The sequence below is a fragment of the Kryptolebias marmoratus genome, linkage group LG21 (assembly GCF_001649575.2).
Source record: "Kryptolebias marmoratus isolate JLee-2015 linkage group LG21, ASM164957v2, whole genome shotgun sequence".
Taxonomy (NCBI): Eukaryota; Metazoa; Chordata; class Actinopteri; order Cyprinodontiformes; family Rivulidae; genus Kryptolebias; species Kryptolebias marmoratus.
In genome coordinates, this window is record NC_051450.1 from 5,266,504 (window position 1) to 5,288,741 (window position 22,238).

The 22,238-nt window shown below is 40.3% G+C and overlaps 2 protein-coding genes across 2 annotated transcripts in view; both read left to right on the top strand.

The window, feature by feature from the left end:
• Nucleotides 1-1,780: 1,780 nt before the first annotated feature.
• Nucleotides 1,781-22,238, top strand: part of vopp1 (VOPP1 WW domain binding protein) — a 76,080-nt gene continuing 55,622 nt past the window's right edge. Inside the window, exon 1 of the mRNA XM_017436909.3 lies at nucleotides 1,781-2,062. Coding sequence (XP_017292398.1) covers nucleotides 2,012-2,062 — 51 coding nt within the window. The 5' untranslated portion in view covers nucleotides 1,781-2,011. The remainder of the gene's footprint in view (nucleotides 2,063-22,238) is intronic.
• Nucleotides 15,800-22,232, top strand: LOC119616622. Its single transcript, XM_037973081.1, has 2 exons — nucleotides 15,800-17,928; nucleotides 18,112-22,232. The coding sequence occupies exons 1-2, from the start codon at nucleotides 16,309-16,311 to the stop codon at nucleotides 21,934-21,936; spliced, it is 5,445 nt and encodes a 1,814-aa protein (XP_037829009.1). The 5' UTR covers nucleotides 15,800-16,308; the 3' UTR covers nucleotides 21,937-22,232.

Sequence of the window (22,238 nt, forward strand, 5' to 3'; positions counted from 1 at the left end):
ATAACCTGTTGAGAAAAAGAAATATTTAGATTTCAGAAGCTCTTTATCTGTTTGCCACAGTAATAGACAACAAACACCGGTAGAGGACTTTGGCTGTGCTGATGCAAGTTTGATTTGCCTTTAAACTTGTACAAACAAACTATGCAATAAAATCATAATGATGTGAGTCATTCATCTGGGAAGCTGTCAAAGCTTTGATGTAAATGCAATTCAAGGAGCTTGCTATAATCAGTTTTTCCAGACTGGGTTTATAAACGAAACCTGGGTGGACTTTAAGCATCAAAGTGGCAACAGCAAGCAGTGTGTGTACACTTCACTGTGACTCTACTATGGCTAATTAAGTGTAATTAGTACAGCTACAGTTGAATTTGATTAGCTGTTAGCGGCTAGGTTAGCTAGCTGTTAGCGGCTAGGTTAGCAAGTTGTCAGCTAGCTGTCTGCTCATCTTATGTGCCAAAATAGGTTAAGCACTTATCTAAATGTCTTCAACTATTCACTGTTCCACAGACATGTCACTAACTCGTAAAACTATCAATAGCAACTTTGCAAAATAACACTTTCAGGATTTTTTGTGCTTTGTTGCACAAAGAAATGGAGAGATTCAGATTCGCACTCACCTGGATGCAGCTAATACGCGTGCAATGGCTTTGGTTTCTTCTTCTTGGATTTTTTTTGGCGGGTGGCTGCAAACAACTTCAGCGGCACACAGCACCACCTATTGTACACGAGTGCGTAAACTCCATACGTTCTTCTTCTTCTTGGGTTTACTGGCGGGTGACATAGATCTAACGTTTAGATGTATTATCACCATCTACCATGCTGGAGTGTGGGCCAGAGTATTTTTACTTCCTATCAAAACTAAATTCTACTATACAATCCCATTTCCTTTAAAAAAGTAATAACTGCTTTATTTATTTATTTAACTCCAAAAACAACAAAGAAACACATGTGAGAGTCTCCTATTTATCAATCGTAATCTCCATCAGCTGTGGTTTGAAATGAGTGTTTGAATTGGGGACCATTTTTCTAAGAAGATGTCACTTTTCATCTGTAATTTTGCTGTAATTTGTTCCATGTGATACACCTCCCTCACTCTATTCTTCCACTGAGAGACTGTTGGGGGCTGAGGTTTCAGCCATGAAACTGTGATCATTTTCTTTGCGAGAACAACCCGCTTATCCTTCATAGGGTCGCGAGGCTCCCCCTTGTTCTTTTGTTTTAATTTTGCATTATGATAGATTAACAAGTCTCTGTTAAAAAAACAAAACAAACAAAAAATGAAGGAGCCATCCAAAGCAAAGCTGAGCACTATAATATTCAATGAGAGCACCCTTCTCGTCAATGTATGACGAGAAGGCGCTTCCTGATGCGTCAATACACAACGCAAAGGGAGCCTGCCCAAGACGAGATGGGAGTGAGAACATGTTGGTTTGTGCAGTGTGAACAATCAACATTCATATAAACTAACTCATGTCATTTCAGTGAGTCATCATGGTTGTGCCCTGAGTCCTCTGATGCTTAAGATGACATTGTGCCCCATGAATTTACAAACACACACAAGTCACTTGTTTTAAATAAATGCTTCTATTTTAATTAAGTTTTGGTCTTCAATGTAACTGATGTACAGGGAGATAGAGTGGTTGGACCTCAGTATTTTTTAATGTCTGGCTACAGCCCTGTTTGGAAGGAAAATGAAAAGTACTGTTCCTGTTCCAACATTCTGCAAAGATGTGAGTTTTTATCAGGGGTGGGGGGTGGGTGTCTCTTAAAGGGGCATGGATTCAACCAGCATCACCGGATGATGCAGGTTGTCGACCCTCCGGTCTCCGCCTGACCGTCTCTCAGCCTGCTTTCATCTGCTTTCTGTTCAGCCCGATCCTTGCTGGATCTGCGTGTGTCCGGAAGCGGGAGGATGAAAACTACGTCGTTGTAAAAGGAGCACCACATTCGCCTCCTCCGCGCTTCTCCTCTCCAACAGCGGCGGAGCCTCCGCTGTCCTCCCGGAGGAGCTATGCGGAGCCCGGCGGCCGGTGTAGCCATGATATTGTGGTTGTTTCTGGAGGTGAGCGAGCTGTTTGTCTGTATGTTTTCAGAGCTGGGACTGACAGTCAGAAACCGGGGTTCTGGCTCCGTTTTGTTGCTGTGGTTTCGGACTCTGGCAGCAGCAACCGGATGATGGAGCTCTGACAGCCGGGTGCTGTGTTCTCAACGCTGCTCGCCAAGCTCAATTCAAAACTACCAAAAATAACATTTGCTCCTCTCATACTCAATTTGCGCTGCCACCGATCAAAAATATAATTCCTAACGATAAGTATAACACCGTCTGTCAACTTCGGCGCGCAACTCACCAACCAAAACCAAACATATAAAATAAAACAAAGCTTCCCAATTAGGTGGCCGAGACTGCGCCCATTATATCTGCTGATAATAAAGAACAAAAGAGCCCTTCCTGCAGGGAGGATATGGGGGCTCACAGTGGGAGCACAAAAAATGGTAACCATAGATTTATGTCTGATGCAGAAAAGGCTACCTGTATGTGATTGTGTCACGCTTTGTCTTTGTGCTCAGACTCCCAGAATTCCTCAGTAGGTCACTGGGCCTGTAGGACACAAACACACACACACACACACACACACACACACACACACACACACACACACACATCTGATGCTCCGTGTTTGTATACATCAGGGACAAAGCTGAATGTAATCATTCATCCCATTTATTATGACCCACAGGTAAATGTTTTTCCTTATGTTTGTGTGTGTGCATGTATTTGTCTGTTAGCAAAATATTCCAAGAACCACTGGACAGATTTTTATGAAACCTTCAGGTATTAATCATTGAATGTGCTTCTACAACAGATTAAATTTTGGAACCAGCTAAATTTAAGATGGCTGCCAAAGCCTACTCACCTCAGAAAACACAAAAATAGCCAAAATTCAGTAAATTATTTCAGTGAGCTAAGGTTTGGCGTGGTTGTAGCTGAAAGTTATTCACAACACATACTTTGAGTGCTACTCATTGCGCAAGATCTTTGCTTTATGTTAATGTTGGCATTAACTGTTGGCATTAACGCTGTTTTTCTGTTAACAAAAATATCTCATTTGAATGATCACATTTAAATGAAGCTTTCAGAAAGCAGTGTTTTGCCCAGAAAAGAGGCTAAGCCCGGCGGTAGGTGGCCGTTCGCCAGCCAATCGCCGGCCGACCGTAATTGAGTAAAAAAAATGATTAAAGTTGACAGAAAGTTCAAAATATGACTATTTATTATTTGATATTGTAAAATATTTGTGCCAAATATTTACACAACTATAGTTTTAAAAAAGGCACTTTTGAAATACTTTTTTTTTGGAACTTTTTATTTAGATTTTCCAGTGCAAGTCACATCACATACATCATACATATAATATATTTTACAAACTGCATGTACAACCTCCCATACTGTGCTCTATAAGAGGCTTTGTTTGTCCACTGTCAGGAAAAAAACAAAAACAACAAAGAAACACATGTGAGAATCTCCTATTTATCAATCGTAATCTCCATCAGCTGTGGTTTGAAATGAGTGTTTGAATTGGGGACCATTTTTCTAAGAAGATGTCACTTTTCATCTAAAATTTTGCTGTAATTTGTTCCATGTGATACACCTCCCTCACTCTATTCTTCCACTGAGAGACTGTTGGGGGCTGAGGTTTCAGCCATGAAACTGTGATCATTTTCTTTGCGAGAACAAGTAGAATCTTTAAGACATAAATCTTACTGTGATCTTGAATTTTAATCTGGAATATACCTAGTATTATTAAAGATGGTTCTAAGGGGATTGTAATTCCCAAGCACGGTGTAATTTCCCTGTGTATTCCTTTCCAATAGGTTGATATTTTTAGACAGTCCCAAAATATATGGGTGAAATCTCCAATCAGTCCACAACCCCTCCAACATTTGTCTGAGGTGCGGCCAAATCTAGATGTGAGAAGAGGAGTCCTGAAAAACCACTTTGATTTTCCATTCGAATTCTCTTAATGTTGGGCTATTTGATATCCATGCTATTATTGACCTAGTTTGGGCAGCCCAATAGTATTTTTTAAGATTTGGTATATTTAGTCCCCCAAGGTCTTTTGGACACACAAGAGTTTTCAATCTAATTCTTGGGGATTTGTTTTGCCAAATACATTTTGAGAGCCATTTATTTAGTATAAATAAATATACTAAATACATTTAGTATATTTATATACTAATTATATTTAGTATTTAACAGGGGTACTTTTATAGGCAAGGTTTGAAAAAGAAAGAGGAGTCTTGGAAGTATGTTCATTCTAATGGTTTCAATCCTTCCTACAAGTCAGAGAGGTAGAATGTTCCATCTCAAAAAGTCTTTCTTGATCTCGTCCATTAGTTTTCCATAATTAGCTTTAAAAAGTTGTGTTACTTGAGGAGTTATGAAAATTCCCAAGTATCTGAATCCCTGGTTGGAAATTTTGAATTTGAATCAATCTGTTAAATTTGTTGGTAAGTGACCGTGTATTACTATTGTTTCAGATTTGGATTGGTTGATTTGGTAACCGGAAAGTTTACCATACTCCTCTATAGTCTTCATGAGTGAGGGAACAGACATCACCGGATCACTTATATAAGTCAAAATATCATCAGCAAAAAGTGAAATCTTGTGTTCTGTATTATTTTTGTCTATAATGCCTTTAATATCCTTCTTCATTCTAATCGCTGCTGCCAGAGGTTCAATGTTTATTGTGAAGAGTAAGGGACTAAGACAGTCTCCTTGGCGGACCACTCTTTCAAGTATAAAGAAGTTGGAGCAACATCAGTTAACCCTAACTCGTGATTTAGGATTTGTGTATATTATTTTTATCCATTCCACAAATTGTGGATGAAAGCTCATAGCTAATAGAGTTTTATATAAAAAGTGCCAGCTAACTGTATCAAATGCTTTTTGTGCATCAAAACTAATTATGATGGATTCTTGATTGGTTCCTTTGGCTTGTGTTATAACATTCAAGGTTCTCCCTATGTTATTAGCACTATGTCGGTTTGGGATAAATCCCGTCTGGTCTGGGTGAATTAATTTTTTTTCTGTATCCTTTTAGCTAAAATACTGGTCAGCAGTTTTAGGTCTGTGCATAACAAACTAATTGGCCTATATCTTTCACAGATTGTTGCATCTTTCTCTTCCTTATGAATAACTGAAATGAACCTCAGGGCTCCCTCCGCTTTGTACATGAGAATTTTATCAAGCTCTTTTTTTAGCCTCATTTAATTCTGTTAGTGCGTCATTTTCCCCTCTACGCTTATGTTTAATTTCTAGTTGTTTTATTTTGCTTTCAAGTCTTGTTTGTTCTTCCGTGCGCTGTTTCTTAAGTCTAGAAGATATCTGTATCATTTTTCCTCGTAATACTGCTTTGGCTCCAGTCCACATCATAGGTGGAGTTACAGATGCATTATCATTTATCTCCAAATATTCTAGCAGATGCTGTCTTAGTTCTTGAATCACTGATGTGTTGGTAAGTAGTGACACATTTAGTCTCCAGTATCTAAAGGGGGTGTCCTTGCTTAGATCTAACTGCAGGATAACTGGGGCATGATCACTCAATGTAATTGATTCAATGCTACAGTCAATTAATTTATAAAAGTATTTCTGAGGAATGCAGAATACTTTGAGTTCGGATTTAAGTGTCCATATATTTCTCACAAATCGTTGATTGTGAGGATCTGGAGTTAGCTCCGCCCTGGGGCGGATCTCCTAACCTTTTGCTCCACAGGTGTTCCTGATTCCTCTAATGGTTCCTGCCAGTACTTAAGCTGCAAGCTGAGACCAGACCTTCGCTGGAGCATCAAGCCTCTTGGGGTTAGATTCTCTGCCACTGAATCTACTCAAACGTTTTGTCTTGTTATGATAATCAAGTTTTTATATTCAGGTTTTTGCCACCTTGGGATTGCACTGCGTCACGGAAACTTACCTGGACCTCAGAATACTTACCTGGACTGGACACTCACTCCTGTATCATTGGAACACCTGGGATCTCTTCTCCACCTTCCTCCACGCACCTGGACGCCCACGGAGTCTGTAAGAAAACAGAGACATTGTTTACTCGCTCAGTCAAACCTCACCGATCGGATTTGGTACCTGAGACTCACCCTGCTCCTTTGTTCTTTCAGACCACTCCCGAACCTGGCTCGTTGTATATACACTCCCTGCACCTGTAAATAAATACACTTACCTTAACATTGCCTCCGTGTCTGGTTTTGGTTTCGCTCATGGACAAACACTTCCTGGGTTCTTGTCATTGATTTATTCATTACCTTGTAGAATCGCCCGCATGTCCGTTACGCTTAGCATTGCTTCTCCTGCTTTTCCGGGCACTGCGGTCCAGGATTCGCCCAGCAGTTCCTCTCGGTATCTCTCACGCTCAGCCATCTTGACGTGTATTCCCATCTTCTCCAGTGTTGAGGCTGCTCTTGCAAGTGTAGTGAATGTCTTCACACCGGAATCCAGGTAGATTTTCAGCTGAGCAGGAAAAGGCGACACTGCTCTTACGTTTTTGTCTTTAAGTTGTTTGATAACTTCTCGTACCTTTTTGCGTTTCTTCTGCATGTTCACGGTGTAATCTTGGTCAAAGTATATCCTTCGGCCGTGGTGGGTAACATCACGTCTACTCCAAGCCATCTGTATTACTTTTTCTTTCACTCTGTAGTTGAAAAACCTGACGATGATTGACCGCGGGGGAGCGGAGTGTTTAGGCTTTGCATTTAACGACCGGTGGGCCCTCTCCACGCAGAGATCCATATCCTGCGGTAGTTTGAGTGAGGTGCGCATCAAATCAATTACGAAGGAGATCATGTCGTTCTTTTCTTCTCCTTCAGGTATCCCATAGATGCGTAGATTGTTGCGTTTCACTCTTGATTCGAGGTCTTTACATTTAGCTGAGAGATTAGCTTCTCTCTGTAGCATGTATCACAGCACGTGATCATGGCGGAGCAGCTGGTCCTCGGCGTCACTCACTCTTTGGTTGTTGTCGGTTATTTGCTGCTCCAGTTTTGTCGTTCGTTCAAGCACGTCTTTCAGTGATGACTCAACCCTTGACAACGTAATTTTAGTACTGTTTGAAGCATCCGTGTGTTCCTTTCTCAGTTGTATTAGCTCTGCAAGCATGGTCTCCATGTTGTCTTTCTGTTCACTTACGTCTGACGCGGTTTCAGGATGTTGGCATATTTCTTTCCGCGAGGTTGATTTACCTTTCATATCAGCTTCTTTTCTGAGAATAGACATTTTTATTTTTGTAATTTGTCGATTTGTTGTAAAATATACACTATATCGTTAAAAAGGCTAGTTTTTAAGGACCTTTCCTCAGAGCAGGACAATCAGGCTGCTCCTCTTTTTATGGTGTCACCGGAAGTCCTTGAAATACTTTTTTAAACAAAAAATACAATAAAATAAATACTAATTGATTGCACCTAATTTAAATCCTAATTTAAGTCACATATACAAATAAATTAAATTAACATAAATGAAAAAGTGCAAACAGTAAGTGAAAGTGTGAATGGTTGTTTGTCTCGTTAGTCTCTATGTGGCCCTGTGATGGACTTGCGACCTGTCCAGGGTGTCCCCCACCTCTCGCACAGTGACTGCTGGGGATAGGCACCAGCTCCCCGTGACCCGGAATGGAGAAGCCAGTAAAGAAAATGGATGGATGGATGGAAAAAGTACAAACAAAGCACCAACACACGTCTCACTTCCAGGCCAATGAATAGGAACAGACAACTGAAAAACAGAGAGATGCTGTACTGTACTGTGCATATCTAATTCTGAATATAATAGCATCATTTTACTATTAAACAAGGATAATATTTTCACTAAGCACAAAACATGCTTACCATATTTAGTCTTGTAAAGCCGCCTGCTGAATTTCAGCTCAACTAACCAATTTTGGTTAAACCCGCTCGATCGATGTTTATTACTGTGGCTCTGACAACCTGCTAACTCCAGGTAGCTGAAGGCGACTTGGCCTCAGGGCTCTTTAGAGCCGCATAGTATTCGGAAAGTTCTTCTTGAAGGCTGCAGGCATAGTTGCTTGAATAGTTTCTCTAGGCAGCCACGGAATTAATGGTCGGAAATGTTCCTCCAGTCTGTCTAACCAGTATGAAATGATCTTGGTAGCTATGCACTGTGATATATGAAACTGGTGGCTTAGGTCACCTATTACACGATTACTCTTTTATTTCATAAGGGCCATAAGGACTTGATCTCGTACAGGCATTGTAAATTCAGTGTTGTCATATCCTTCCAGTGTTGACACAAGAATGTTAAATGTTTGTAAGGCTATACCAGTGTACAGCAAAGCATTTACGTCATTTTGAAGAAGAAAATATGCAACTTCATCACACTGAGTCATCTTTTCCTGGAGATGTTTTCTGCAAGACGTGTTGCAGTATTGAGGATCTTGTAGCGAAGGGTCCTCCCACTGTGTGTGGACTGAGTGCAGATGTGGCTCAGGAGGTTGTGTGGAGATGCTGGCCTGGTCTAGGATGACTGAAGGTGAATCCACAGTGCACTCTGAATAACACAAAAATACAATCAACTCTACACTCATGTAAGCTCTGTTATCATAACAGAAACTGTAAACTGTCACTTAGCTTATTACGTTTTAGTAAGGAAAATTTTAATTCTACACTCTTACACACATGCAACATCAAAAATGTCAATATTGCTGTTGTAGGGTGGCTTTAAAATGTTCCTGAGCCCCATAAAATTATGTTATTGACAAGGCGAGGCTTGGCAGGATTCAGTACAAGCACACTTTGACAAAGTTTTAAGGTGTTTATTGTTAACGGACCAAGAGCAGGATTACAGTCTCTGAACTGGGCACTCACGTGACCGCCAGGAAGCAGGACCGGAACTGGTAAGTCCTCCGTGGGTTGATGTTCGAGAACAGACAGGAGTGTCTGAAAGGGGCTTAGGTGAGAGAGAGAGTCCGAGTCCAGGCAAGGGGTCAATACCGGTGAATCCGAGAGCAGAAACCAAATCCAAAAGGGGAGAATCCAGAAGGCAAAGTCCAGAGGTACGTGGCGAGATGGGTGACCAGGAAGCAGAGTCCGAAGAGGTATCCAGAAAGGGTCATGAAACGAGGAATCAGGCATGGGCTGTGAAGGTACTCTGGACATCTACTTGGAATACACCGTTCATTAATCTGGCACTGGGTAACTGTGAGCTGTGAGTATTTATGCTGAGGTAAACAGGTGAAGCAGATGACTGTGATTACATGGGCATGGTAACATGGGCGTGGCTAGGAACTGGGAACTGTGGAAAATTACTTGGCTGTGGCATGACTAGAAGCAAGAGGCGTGGCAGGAACAGATGGAGCTATGACAGTTATAATTTTATCAAAATATTGTGATTAGATTTTACTTTTTAATTCTTAAAAAAATCAGTTGGAGCTAGGTTGCATTTAAGCTTTTTCATTTTAACAAGAGTTCAAATGTAGGTTTTCTTTCAGCTGCATCTGTTTTAAATAAATGATAAATAAACTGCCTCTAATAACTCAGCATATTCTTTATCAACACAATCCCCAGACTTTTACAGCCCTGGGGGCTAATCTGCTCCTAGGTTTTGTTTGAATGTTTTGCCTGTATTTGGGAAGTGGATTGTTGACTTTTACCAGGTTGCTAAATAAATGAGTAACAGCAAGCTCAATTCGTGGCAGTGGCAGCCAATAATGGCACTTCCGGTGGCAGCTCGAGCTGCCACTAGGGTGCCACTACTAGGGTGCCAGTATTATGCTGGTAGCTGCCATTAGGGTGCCAGATCGGCTCCCACGTCCACTGCTGCCATTTTGGGTGTCGCCAAAGTCGGTTTTTGGCAAACAGCTTAGTTATATTGCCACTGAGTAGTGCTGGGTGATATAACGATACATATCTTGGGGACGATAGAAAAGTGTCTATCGTGATATATTTTCTTCTATCGTCTCTATCATTTCTGTCGTTTTTATCATAATTGTATCAATGATTCATGTAAATATTTCATAACATAGGCTACGACGAATGTATTAGTGTTGTCACTTTGCATACATTCAGTTTATATAAGTGATAAATAATAAGAAAAAATAACTATTTTGCGAAGAACCTCCGTTTTGCGACGTGTGGGTTTGCGACATGCTTTTCGGCAGCAGCTTTCTGTGCGGCCCGGTGTTTTCACCAGAGGTGCTGAAAGATGGAGACGCACGAAGTATCAAACTCGGGGTCGCAACAAGTAGAGACAGCTAGCAGGCAGCCCAAGAAGAAAGACTTTTACCAAAACGAGGGGGACGTCTGTGATTTGGTTCAAGAAGTCCGACACGGCTCAGAAAAAGGTAATATGCTACCTCTGCTAATGCTAATGCTAACTCTGCTATTAGACTGTTTTCTCATCTGACGCCAACACAACAAACCTCTTCTATCACTTAAAGAAGAACCACGAAAAATAATATTTAACAATCCAAAAAGTGCAAACAAACAAGTTGTAAAAGAGCCGGGAAAGTTGCGAAAAGTGAAACTATAGCCGGCCAAAGATAATGGAGTCTGTTATCATTTGATACTGTTACGTCGTAACAGGTAAATATATATTGCTGCACTAAAATGCAGCAGATCTCATTTGTGAAGGTTCAGTTAAATGTCACTTCGAAATAAAGCTTGAAAAAGGTAAGAAATGAAATTATTTTTTTTCATATTTTTCAGAGAATAACTGACAACGTACGTAATTGGGGTATATCGTGATATAAAATTATCCATATCGTGATATAGAATTTTTTCCATATCGCCCAGCACTACCACTGAGTAAATTATTGTTTTGAAATATTGATGTTATTGCTTATTAAATCGTATAAAACATGTAATAAAGTGACATTTACTTGATGGAAAGAAGTAGTTCACTGCTTTAGTGGCAGCTGCCACTAGGGTGCCCATTAAGGTCATTGTGATCAGGCATCATACAGCTGAAGTGTATGATGTATGATGATGGTATATATAACCATCAGTTTGATAAACAAAACATAACCTTTAAGACATTTTTTGCCTGGTGTTCAAAAACCTGCTAAGAAACCCAAGTGCCCTAGAAACTGGTTCCACTACATGAACTCTGCCTTTACTGCACCAATGTTAATCACCTGAACATATTTAATGTGTATATTCTGTAAGTCCTTAAATAAAATCAGTAACAACTGTCTTTTATGTATTATGTCCCTTACTTACTTACAAAAGATAACCACTTTCTAAATGGCACCAAGGTGCTCCACTTTTTTTGAGAAATTCTTATGTTGGTCAATACTTAATATATTTTTTCATTAAATTTGGGTAGTATCAATAGTAAGTGGTTGCCAGATATATTTAATTCTGACCCTTGTTTAAAGTTTAAGTAAAATACTATGTACAAAGTAATTAGTTTGTAATCCTTGATTACCCAAGGAAGGTAAGTAATTTTAACAGCAAAAACACATACTATATCAAGGTTTTAGTGACCAAGAACAACTACGAATAACTTAGATAATTTATTTAGAAAATCTATCCGCTACCAATCTTTGCTGCTACCAAGCGGAGATGGTGCTTCTGAAAACCATCAAGGAAAATGAGGGGTAAAGAACAATTGTGGGTGCAGACCTATGTATACCATAGTCATAATAGAATGCAGTACTGGCTCACCCCCTCCCTTTTTTATTTAAGTCAAATAAGTCAAAGAAGAACAAGCCACAGAAAAGGTTAAACATTTTCAACAGCCACTTGCTAGATAAACATCTGGTTCATTTAATTATATAGGTATTTGAATGTATGTGGTTTTGACAGTTGTTATATTATAGCTTTTATTATGTAAAATGAAATATGATCTCTTAATGTTGGCTAAATTGACAATCTGTAATAACAGGTAACAGTATACACATATATATATACCCTCACTAATCTATATAATTTTCTGCAGGAAAGCTATCGTTGTCGACAGCCAGGTTGCAGCTGACTGGTGCCGACAACAAAAATTTGATGGGAGAGTAACACTTCCTGTTGTTCTCGACTTTGACAAGCAAGAACAAGCAGAAGCTCTCCAGGCCCTCAAGACCTGGGATGAAGAGCTTGATGAATACTCTCCAGCAGAGCAATTTACATTTGTTTTTGAAGAGAAGGTGGACTATGAAAAGTTCTGCAGCAACATTATGGATGAAAGGGAACTGAAGGTTTTTGCTAGGTTTAAATAACTTCTGTAAATATAGATATTATTTACAAGTAACCATATGTCTTCATTACTGCAGCTTCTCCCCATCTGAGATAGAGGTAAGGGGGGGATACACACTAATCAGAGTATCTTAAGAATTTAGGTACAAATATGAAAACCTGACCTCATTTTCACCCCCAAGTATCCTGTGGAACTATGTCATACCCTGGTAATCTCTGACGCCCTCATGGCCAGGGGCTTTCAGAGTGCCAACATGTTTGAGTTATCATGTTCTGAGTAAGAATTCATATTAGCCATCAATGCTGTGTTACAAACCAGCTACTTGTGGAATGCCTCTTTCCTTACAGCATGTTCAATACATACTAGAAAGCACTATTTACATAGGACATAGTTTCCAAAGAAAAAGCAGTCACTTCTTTGAAGGTTTTTCACATGTTAATAAGCAATAACATAATTTCTAGACCATTATTTACTGATGAGCAATATAAGGAAACCGTTTGCCCAAAATCAGCACTGGCATCCCCTAAACCAGTGGCCTCAGCTAGACTGTCAGTGGCAGCTTGTGGCAGCTGCCACTAAAGCAGTGAACTACTTCTTTCTATCAAGTAAATGTCACTTTATTACAATAAGCAAGGTTTATTAAGCAATAACATCATTATTTCAAAACAATAATTTACTCAGTGGCAATATAACTAAGCCATTTGCCGAAAACCGGCTTTGGCGACACCCAAAATGGCAGCAGTGGACTTGGGAGCCGATCTGGTACCCTAATGGCAGCTGCCAGCATAATACTGGCAGTATGTAGTGGCAGCTTGAGCTGCCGCCGGAAGTGCCATTATTGGCTGCCACTGCCACGAATTGAACTCGGCCCTGCTATTCTCGTACAGTTAAAAGAAGTCATATATACTTCTGCTAGCATGCGACTGATGTTAATTACTAACCATTTTGTCTTTAATTTCACAATTTCACTTACCGGGAACAGATTTGGCTGTTTTGTCAATGTCGCTGGAAGCTGTCTGGTTCACAGTGGTCCGGATGAGTCGTTTTTTTTTCTTTGGTGGGGGCCGGTCATAGCCCAGATGGAGCTCCCGGTCAAGGTGTAGCTCTGTGGGCTTTTTATCGATAAAATGAAAGGAGCAAACAAACTCTTTTTGGGGGGGTATTTGAGTTTTAAAGCTGCCAGCCACGCTCGTTTTTGATCCTCCTTCCTTGGCATAGAGTGCAGTGCGTATGGTGCTGGGCACAGACAGACCTTTCGAAGTTGTTGATGTTCAAGATAGTACGTTTCTAGCTCGTTTTTCAGTTTTCTTGAGTTGTTGTGACAGCCAACAACAGCACAAGTTGAACCCGAACTCATATTTGAACTGTCTAAGCCTCCTGTTACAGCACAAATGAACAGAATTTGTCTTTAGCTCTAGTGCCTCTCGCTTTAGGTAACCGGAAGTATAAAACCGGCAGGCAGAAGTAGTAGTTCAGCGAGGCAGCTGCATCTAACCAACCAATAGGCTGACACTGCCCCTCATTATCATATTAAAGCAGAAACGAAGAGGGAAAATGGTATGTGATAAATAAGAAAATAGGGAAATACTAAATGAATAAGGGGAATTTGAAAACGGAAAAATAATAAATTTTTCAGAAAAATGTTAAATGGGAAAATAAAAAAGGGATACATGAGAAATGGATAAATGAAACTGGGAAATTGAAAATTGGGTAAATGGATAAAGGGATAAATGAAAAATGGGTAAATGGATAAAGGGATAAACGAAAAATGGGTAAATGAAAATTGGGTAAATGACAAGGTGAGGCTTGGCAGGATTCAGAACAAGCACACTTTGACAAAGTTTTAAGGTGTTTATTGTTAACGGACCAAGAGCAGGATCACAGTCTCTGAACTGGGCACTCAGTTCAGTTTATTCATTTCATTTACAAAAAAAATAAATAAATACAAATAAAGTAAAGTACAATTCAAATTAAATAAAATGAAAGGTAGCAGAAGAAGAAAAAAATCTTATAATGTCTGCCCCTTTTTTCAAAAATAATATTATTTTAAACATTAATAAAAAACAAACAAACAAATAAATTAATAAAATAAAGAGAGCGAAAAAAACAACTTTCAACTCCTCAAACAGTAACACTTGCAAATACAAATTATACAATTTCATATTTCTTTAACAAGTTAACTTTTATCATTTTTTTTTGAACGAATTAATTGAAACAGCATTTTTATAATTACTATCCAGATTATTCCATAACCTAATTTATTTGACTGAAGTACTTCTGTCCTTCAGGTTAATCCGTACTTTAGGTTTCACAAACAACTCTAGTCCCCTAAGATTATAATAATTTTTCCTCTTAACAAAATGAGATTGGATGTTCATATGTAAAACATTTATGTGCGCCTTATACAAAACCTGCAAAGTATAATAATCTTCCAAGTCGTAAAATTTTAATAATCTCAATTGTTGAAATAATGTATTAGATGGGTGATAATAATGTTTTCTTGTAATAATTCTAATGGCTCTTTTCTGTAAAACTAAAATAGGATTTGTGATAGTTTTACATGCATTCCCCCAAACTTCAATGCAATAAATCAAGTGTGGAACAATAATTGCATTGTATAATATTAATAGTGCTTTATCATTAAATAAGTCCTTTACCTTACACAGTACTGCAATAGATTTTGCTATTTTTGTTCTTAAGTAATTTGTATGAGGTCTCCAAGTCAGCTCTTCATCAGTGATGACACCCAAAAACTTCACCTCACTGACTCTAGAAATCTCAACACCCTCAATTCTAAACAAAACATTAACAATTTTCTTACTTTTACTGAATATCATATAACTTGTGTTGTCCAAATTTAATGATAATATATTGAGTTTGAACCAATTTAGTACTTTTACAAATTCAGTATGCATCATATCCATTATCTGTTCTAAATCATCACCAGAGCAAAACAATGTTGTGTCATCTGCAAATAATACACATTTCATTAATCCTGACACATTCACCAAGTTATTCACATATAGAAGAAATACCTTGTGGAACCCCACATATGATATTACTGACTTCAGATCTTACATCATTTATTTGTACTAACTGTTTCCTATTTGTTAAGTAAGTAATCCCATGTGATCTAAAATCCGGTCATAGCTGTTCGCTCTGTGGTTACTCCTGTTGGCTCAGAGAGAAGAGATCCGCCCAGACTGGCGGTGACAGCAGATGCGCTCCGGGACGCAATGAGGCATCTACTTATTTATGTTTGTTCAATATCGATCAATCAGGACTGGATAATCCAGTCAGACCTATCAGCCATGGAAACGTACGTATTGTTTCGAGGATCAAACTGCTGTTAAACGAGTCCTCGATCAGTGGTTCTAGTGCCGCCATAGTAACCCCTACATTACCTTAACTGCTGCAGAGAGCCACTTCCGGGTCACCTAAACCCAACCAAATAAATATTAAAATCAAATTCTGTCTTGCTGCACATTTTTCGATTTTGTCTTTCTGATTTTAGCCTAAAAGTAAAATATGAAAAACCAGGCAGTTTTTCGTTTTTCGTATGATAATAAAAAACAAAATAACCAGTCTGTTTGTTGTGGATAGGCGTAGCTTTAGATCACGTGGTGTTGATAGTGATTATAGATCACCTGTTGCTCACCTGGTGTTTTTTCTTCTTAGTGAGTGGGTGATGGGGGAAGTCTACTTTTTGCTGACCGCCTTAAGCTTGTACGTTTTTTGTCTTATGATCACTGTTTGAACCGGCGGATCCGTTTTTAATGCTGCCTTTGGACACGGATTTTTGTTGTCCACTGATGTTCTGCATAAAAATAAACATTTCAACTGCAGCGTGGATTTGAGTTTTGATCAGCTGGCGCGTCAACGAGGATTCCCCCTATTCAGCTGCTCAGCGACTTTGTTTGACAGTCGCTAATATTTGACAGCAAAAAAAGGACCGATAACGGAGTTTTTCGCACAGCTGGAACGCCAACGTGAGCCGACACACCACCGCCACTACACCTACGAAAGATGATCGCTTGTCAGAGAAGTAGAAGACGACAGTGCCAAAGGAAATTCCATTAGGAGGAGAAGTGGAGGTTCAAGAACAAATGGAGCCTCAGTTATCTGCTAATCTCCAGCATGACATTCAAGATGATGTGTTGCCATCTGACAGTGTTTCAAATCAAGGAAGCAGATCAAGCTCTAAAGTATCATCAACTTCATCTGCACGTCTCAAGGCAGAAGCTGAAATGGCTGCTTTGCTCACACGTCAAAATATGCTCAAAGAAAAGCATGCAATTGAAGAACAAGAGGAGCAATTAAGGAAAAGGAAGGAACAGCTTCAACTGGAAGCAGAAATAGCTGCAACTGCTGCAAAAGTGAATGTGCTAAAAACCGGATCTGCAGTGCAAAGCTCAACTTCACGGAAATCCGATGGAATGGAATCATATTTTAAAATAAAAGGAAATACTATTGAGACTCTTAACGCAAATGCTAATACTTTTGTTCCACAGACAAAGAGAAATACAGTTAATGAAAATGCAGAGGTTCAAATAAAAACAGTGCAACAAAAAGTGATGAAGAAAAGGTCCGCACCTCTTCTTCTTGGACCTTCTCATCCTGTAAGTAGAACAATATCAAATGTGCCTCTACAGCAAGCTGGTCACTTACCAACTAATGAAAATCTGTTATCCATCATGGAGAAACAAAATGAATTAACTTGCATGTTGGTTCATCAACAAAGTCTCTCTTCATTACCCAAAAGAGAAATTCAACCCTTTGATGGTGATCCGCTTTATTTTCAGGCCTTCATGCGCTCATTTGAACAGGTCATTGAATCGAAGATCAGTGATCCTGACGATTGCCTGCATTACCTCGCACAGTACACCAGGGGGCAGTCCAATGAACTGGTCAAAAGCTGTCAACATATGTCTGATGGTGGTGGATATGTAAAAGCAAAGACTATGCTGTATGAGCACTTTGGAAATGGTCATGTTGTTGCATCTGCTTATCTGAATAAAGTTCATTCATGGCCATCGATTAAATCAGAAGATGGAAAGGCTCTTCAGGCATATTGTTTGTTCTTACGTGGATGTTGTAACGCTATGGAGGAGGTTCATGATCTTTCTGAATTAAACACACCTGCTAATATGCTTGTTGTGATTAAAAGACTGCCATATAAATTAAAAGATAAATGGCGAACAGTAGCATGTGACATTCAGGAGAAGCAGCATCGAAGAGCAACATTTATTGATATTGTTTGCTTTATTGAGCGTCAAGTCAAAATTACTACAGATCCTGTATTTGGAAATCTAAGTGATGCTCCATCAGTAAATTCATCAGCCAAGAACAACGATGGAGGGAAACGTTTTTCTCGCCTAAGAACTACAGGAAGTAGTTTTGGCATTACTACCTCTGCTGTTGAGAGAAATAATTCATCAGAGGCTCAAGACTATCAGACTGATGTGAAGATTTGTTTGTTTTGCAAAGGTGGTCATAAACTGGAATTGTGCTCTCTGCTTGAAAAGAGACCTCATAATGACAAGATTTCATTTCTTAGGAAAAATGGCGTCTGTTTTGGTTGCCTGTGTACAGGGCACGTCAGCAAAGAATGCAGAAAACGCCTTTCATGTAAAATCTGTGGTTTCAGACATGCAAGCATACTCCATATCTACAACAAGAAGAAGAATGAAGTTCAACTTGATGTTGAAGCAGTGAAATCTCCTGTCACAGTTCAGACTAGTGGTCTTACTGGGGCCGGTGAACAGGACTGCAAGCTTGCCATTGTGCCAGTCAAGGTGAAATCAAAGAAAGGACAACAAATACTGGAAACGTATGCCTTTTTGGACCAAGGGAGTTCAGCATCCTTTTGTACAGTGGGTCTTTTGGATAAGCTGAATCTCATTGGGAGAAAAACAAAGATTCTCTTGCGCACCATGGGACAAGAGAAAGTTGTGGACAGCTTTGTTGTACCTGAACTTGAAATTGCCGGATTGAACAGTGACATGTATTATGACATGCCTGAACTCTTCACTCAGCACAGAATGCCTGTAGACCTGAATAACATCCCAAAGCAACAAGACCTGGCTATTTGGCCACATTTGAAGCATGTTCGTTTACCAGAGATCAAAGCACAGGTGGAGCTTTTGATTGGCATGAATATGCCCAGAGCTCTAGAACCTTTGGAGGTCATTAAGAGTGAAGGTGATGGGCCTTTTGCCATTAAAACTGTGCTCGGCTGGACAGTGAATGGGCAACTTGACCGAGAATGTTGTGAAAGACCAAGTTGTCTGTCAACAGTCACCCTGAACAGAATTTCTGCGGTTACATTGGATAACCTATGGAAGCAACAATTCAATATAGATTTTCCTGAGAGCAGCCATGAAGAGCAAATGGGGCTGTCAAAGGAAGACTCTAAGTTTCTGGAGTTGGCTAGTGAGACGGTAACTTTGCGTGATGGACATTACAGCATTGCCCTGCCTTTGAGAGACCGAGACATAAGAATGCCTGATAACCATGCAATTGCAGAACAACGTGCTTTAAGTTTAAAGAAAAGGTTTATCAGAGATAAAGACTTCCATAACGACTACACTGCCTTCATGGAAGATCTCATATCTAAAGGTTATGCAAAAAGAGTGCCAACCACAGACTTGAAGCGCAGTGATGGAAAGGTTTGGTATATCCCTCACCATGGGGTGTACCATCCTACCAAGGGAAAGATTCGGGTCGTCTTTGACTGTGCTGCATCATTCCAGGATGTTTCTCTCAATGCACAACTCCTGAGTGGTCCCGATTTAACAAATAGCCTGGTTGGTGTGCTGACTAGGTTCAGAAAAGAGCCTGTTGTTTTGATGTCTGACATTGAAGCCATGTTCCATCAAGTGCATGTGCCAGAGGAAGATGCTGATCTATTGAGGTTTCTCTGGTGGCCTGGTGGTGACTTCAATCAGAGCATGCAGGAGTACCGGATGGGCGTTCATTTATTTGGAGCAACATCCTCTCCAAGTTGTGTTAACTATGCCCTGCGGAAATGTGTAGAAGACAACAAAGCAGATTTCAGTCAGCAGGTGATTGACACAATTCTGTATAGCTTCTATGTGGATGACTGCCTTGCCTCAATATGCACAGAAGAGGAAGCCATATCTCTTTACTCAGACCTCAGACTCATCTGTGCCAAAGGCGGCTTCCACTTAACGAAGTGGATAAGTAATAGCCGCAGCGTCCTGGCAGTAATACCTGAAGAGGAAAGAGCTAAAGAGGTTAAAGACCTAGATCTAGATTGTGACCTCTTGCCTGTTGAGCGAGCATTGGGAGTACGGTGGTGTCTGCAGTCAGATGCGTTTAAGTTCTGCATATCCATCCCAAACAGACCATTGACCCGAAGAGGGATCCTTTCCACTGTCAGCACCTTCTATGACCCCTTGGGATTCCTAGCTCCTGTTATTTTCATAGCTAAAAGAATCCTTCAAGACCTGTGTCAGAAAGGGATAGGATGGGATGATGCTATTCCATCAGTTGTTGCTCAAGAGTGGAAAAGCTGGATGGAAGAATTGCAGCTGTTAGACAACATCAGCCTCAAAAGATGTTTGAAACCTACTGATTTTGGACAAATAACCACTGCTCAGTTGCACCATTTTGCAGATGCGAGTGAGAAGGGGTATGGTGCTGTTACCTACCTACTGCTGCAGAACAGTTTTTCCCAGACGCACCGTTCCTTCATAATGGGGAAGTCCAGGGTGGCACCTTTGAAATTAGTCACAATTCCCCGTATGGAATTGACGGCGGCTGTGTTGGCAGTTCGCATGGACATACTGTGGAGAAGAGAATTAAGGATGTCTCTCCATGATTCAGTGTTTTGGACAGACAGCACCTCTGTATTGAAATACCTCAATAACAAGACTTCCAGGTTTCGCGTTTTTGTGGCGAACAGAGTGTCAGAGATTCTCAGGGCTTCTGACGCCTCCCAGTGGAGATATGTGAATACAACAAATAACCCAGCAGACCTTGCTTCTAGGGGTATGAAGGCAGAGCCTTTTCTGCATGACGTTGCATGGTTATCTGGTCCGGCATTTCTCACACAGCCAGAAACAGATTGGCCTGTAAACCCAGAGAACATACGGGAACTTCCACATGAAGACCCTGAAGTTAAACTGTCTGCTTCTGTTGGTGTTTCCCTTGCACAAGATGACGATCATCCCTTGGCTCTTTTGATTCATCGTGCTTCATCTTGGACTCGTCTTGTCAGAGTGATGGGTTGGATTTTGAGATTTAAAACATTGCTCTTGCATCACAAAGGAAACAAGACGCATTTCCAGCCTGCATCTGAAACAACCCAGTCTGAAGGTGCTCATCACAGGGTTGAGCTCCGTACTGGCTTTCTTTCATTGGGAGAGATTGAGGACGCTGAGATGCAGATAATCAAGTTCTGTCAGAAGAAAAGATATTCTGAAGAAATCTCCTGTCTCCAAAAGGGAAAGAACGTCAAACGAAGCAGTCACATATACAAGTTAAATCCTGTTTTGATGGATGATGTGCTGCGTGTAGGAGGGCGTCTCAGCAGGGCTGTCATGTCTGAAGATTCTAAGCATCCTATCATTGTTGCTAAAGATCTTCATATTGCTGATCTTATTCTTCAATACATCCATAAAGGGGTGGGTCATGGTGGTAGGAATCACATACTCTCAAAGCTCCATCAGAAATATTGGATTCCTGGTGCTGGTGCACTGATTAGAAAGATCATGTCGAGGTGTGTGACCTGTAGACGACTTCATGGAGCTGCAGGCCAGCAACAAATGGCTGACCTGCCTGAAAGCAGAGTAACCCCTGAGAAACCCCCCTTTAGTTTTGTTGGAGTGGACTATTTTGGTCCATTTGAAGTGAAGCGTGGGAGAAGTCTTGTGAAGAAATATGGAGTTATCTTCACATGTTTGGCGATTAGAGCAGTACATATTGAGGTCGCCTCATCTCTTGACACAGACTCTTTCATTAACGCCTTACGACGTTTCATTGCAAGGCGAGGCCAAGTACAAGAGCTGCGGTCCGATAATGGTACCAATTTTGTGGGCGCAGAGCGTGAGCTGAGACGAGCTATTGAAGATTGGAATCAGGAAAAGATCTCTGATGCGCTGTCACTGAAGGGAGTGAAGTGGATCTTCAATCCTCCAGCAGGGTCACACCATGGTGGAGCATGGGAGAGATTGATTCGTTCCATCAGAAAGGTCCTTAATTCCACCCTGCAGACACAGCGTTTGGACGAGGAAGGACTTCAAACTGCTCTCTGTGAAGTGGAGTCAATCCTCAACAGTAGACCAATTACATTGGAATCCACCGATCCAAATGATCTGGAAGCTTTAACACCGAACCATCTTCTCTTACTCAAATCTAATCCAAGCTTACCACCTGGTTTATTCCAGAAAGAGGATGTTTATGCACGAAAACGATGGAGACAGGTTCAATATATATCTGACCTGTTCTGGAAGAGATGGATTAAAGAATATCTGCCTCAACTTCAACAGCGCCAGAAGTGGATGAAGATGAGACGCAACTTTGTTCCTGGAGATGTGGTCCTCATAATGGATGACTCTGCACCTCGTGGTTCTTGGATCATTGGCAGAATCACAGAAACTGTGCCAGACAAAAATGGACTTGTACGTCAGGTCTGGATTAAGACCCCAACCAGCCACTTATGCAGACCCATCACGAAGATATGCCTTCTTCAGGAGAGTTCTGACCAATGAAGACAACACATTTGACTTAACTTTTGACATGACTTTTTGATTTGACTTGACTTTACCATAACTAGATGTACATCACAGACTGACTATATTTAGGCTAAGTGCTGGTAACCTCTGGCCTATGACTGACTGACTATGTATGGACAAAAGAAGAAATTAAAAAATGACTATTTGACTATTTGAAAATAATTTTCAAGGACTATTTGACTGTGTTATGTTGTCTCATTGTGTGTTTTGATGTAGTGTATGTCTTAGGTTATGGTGTTGTATGAGTAATTATTACTATGTAATGATGTAATAATTAG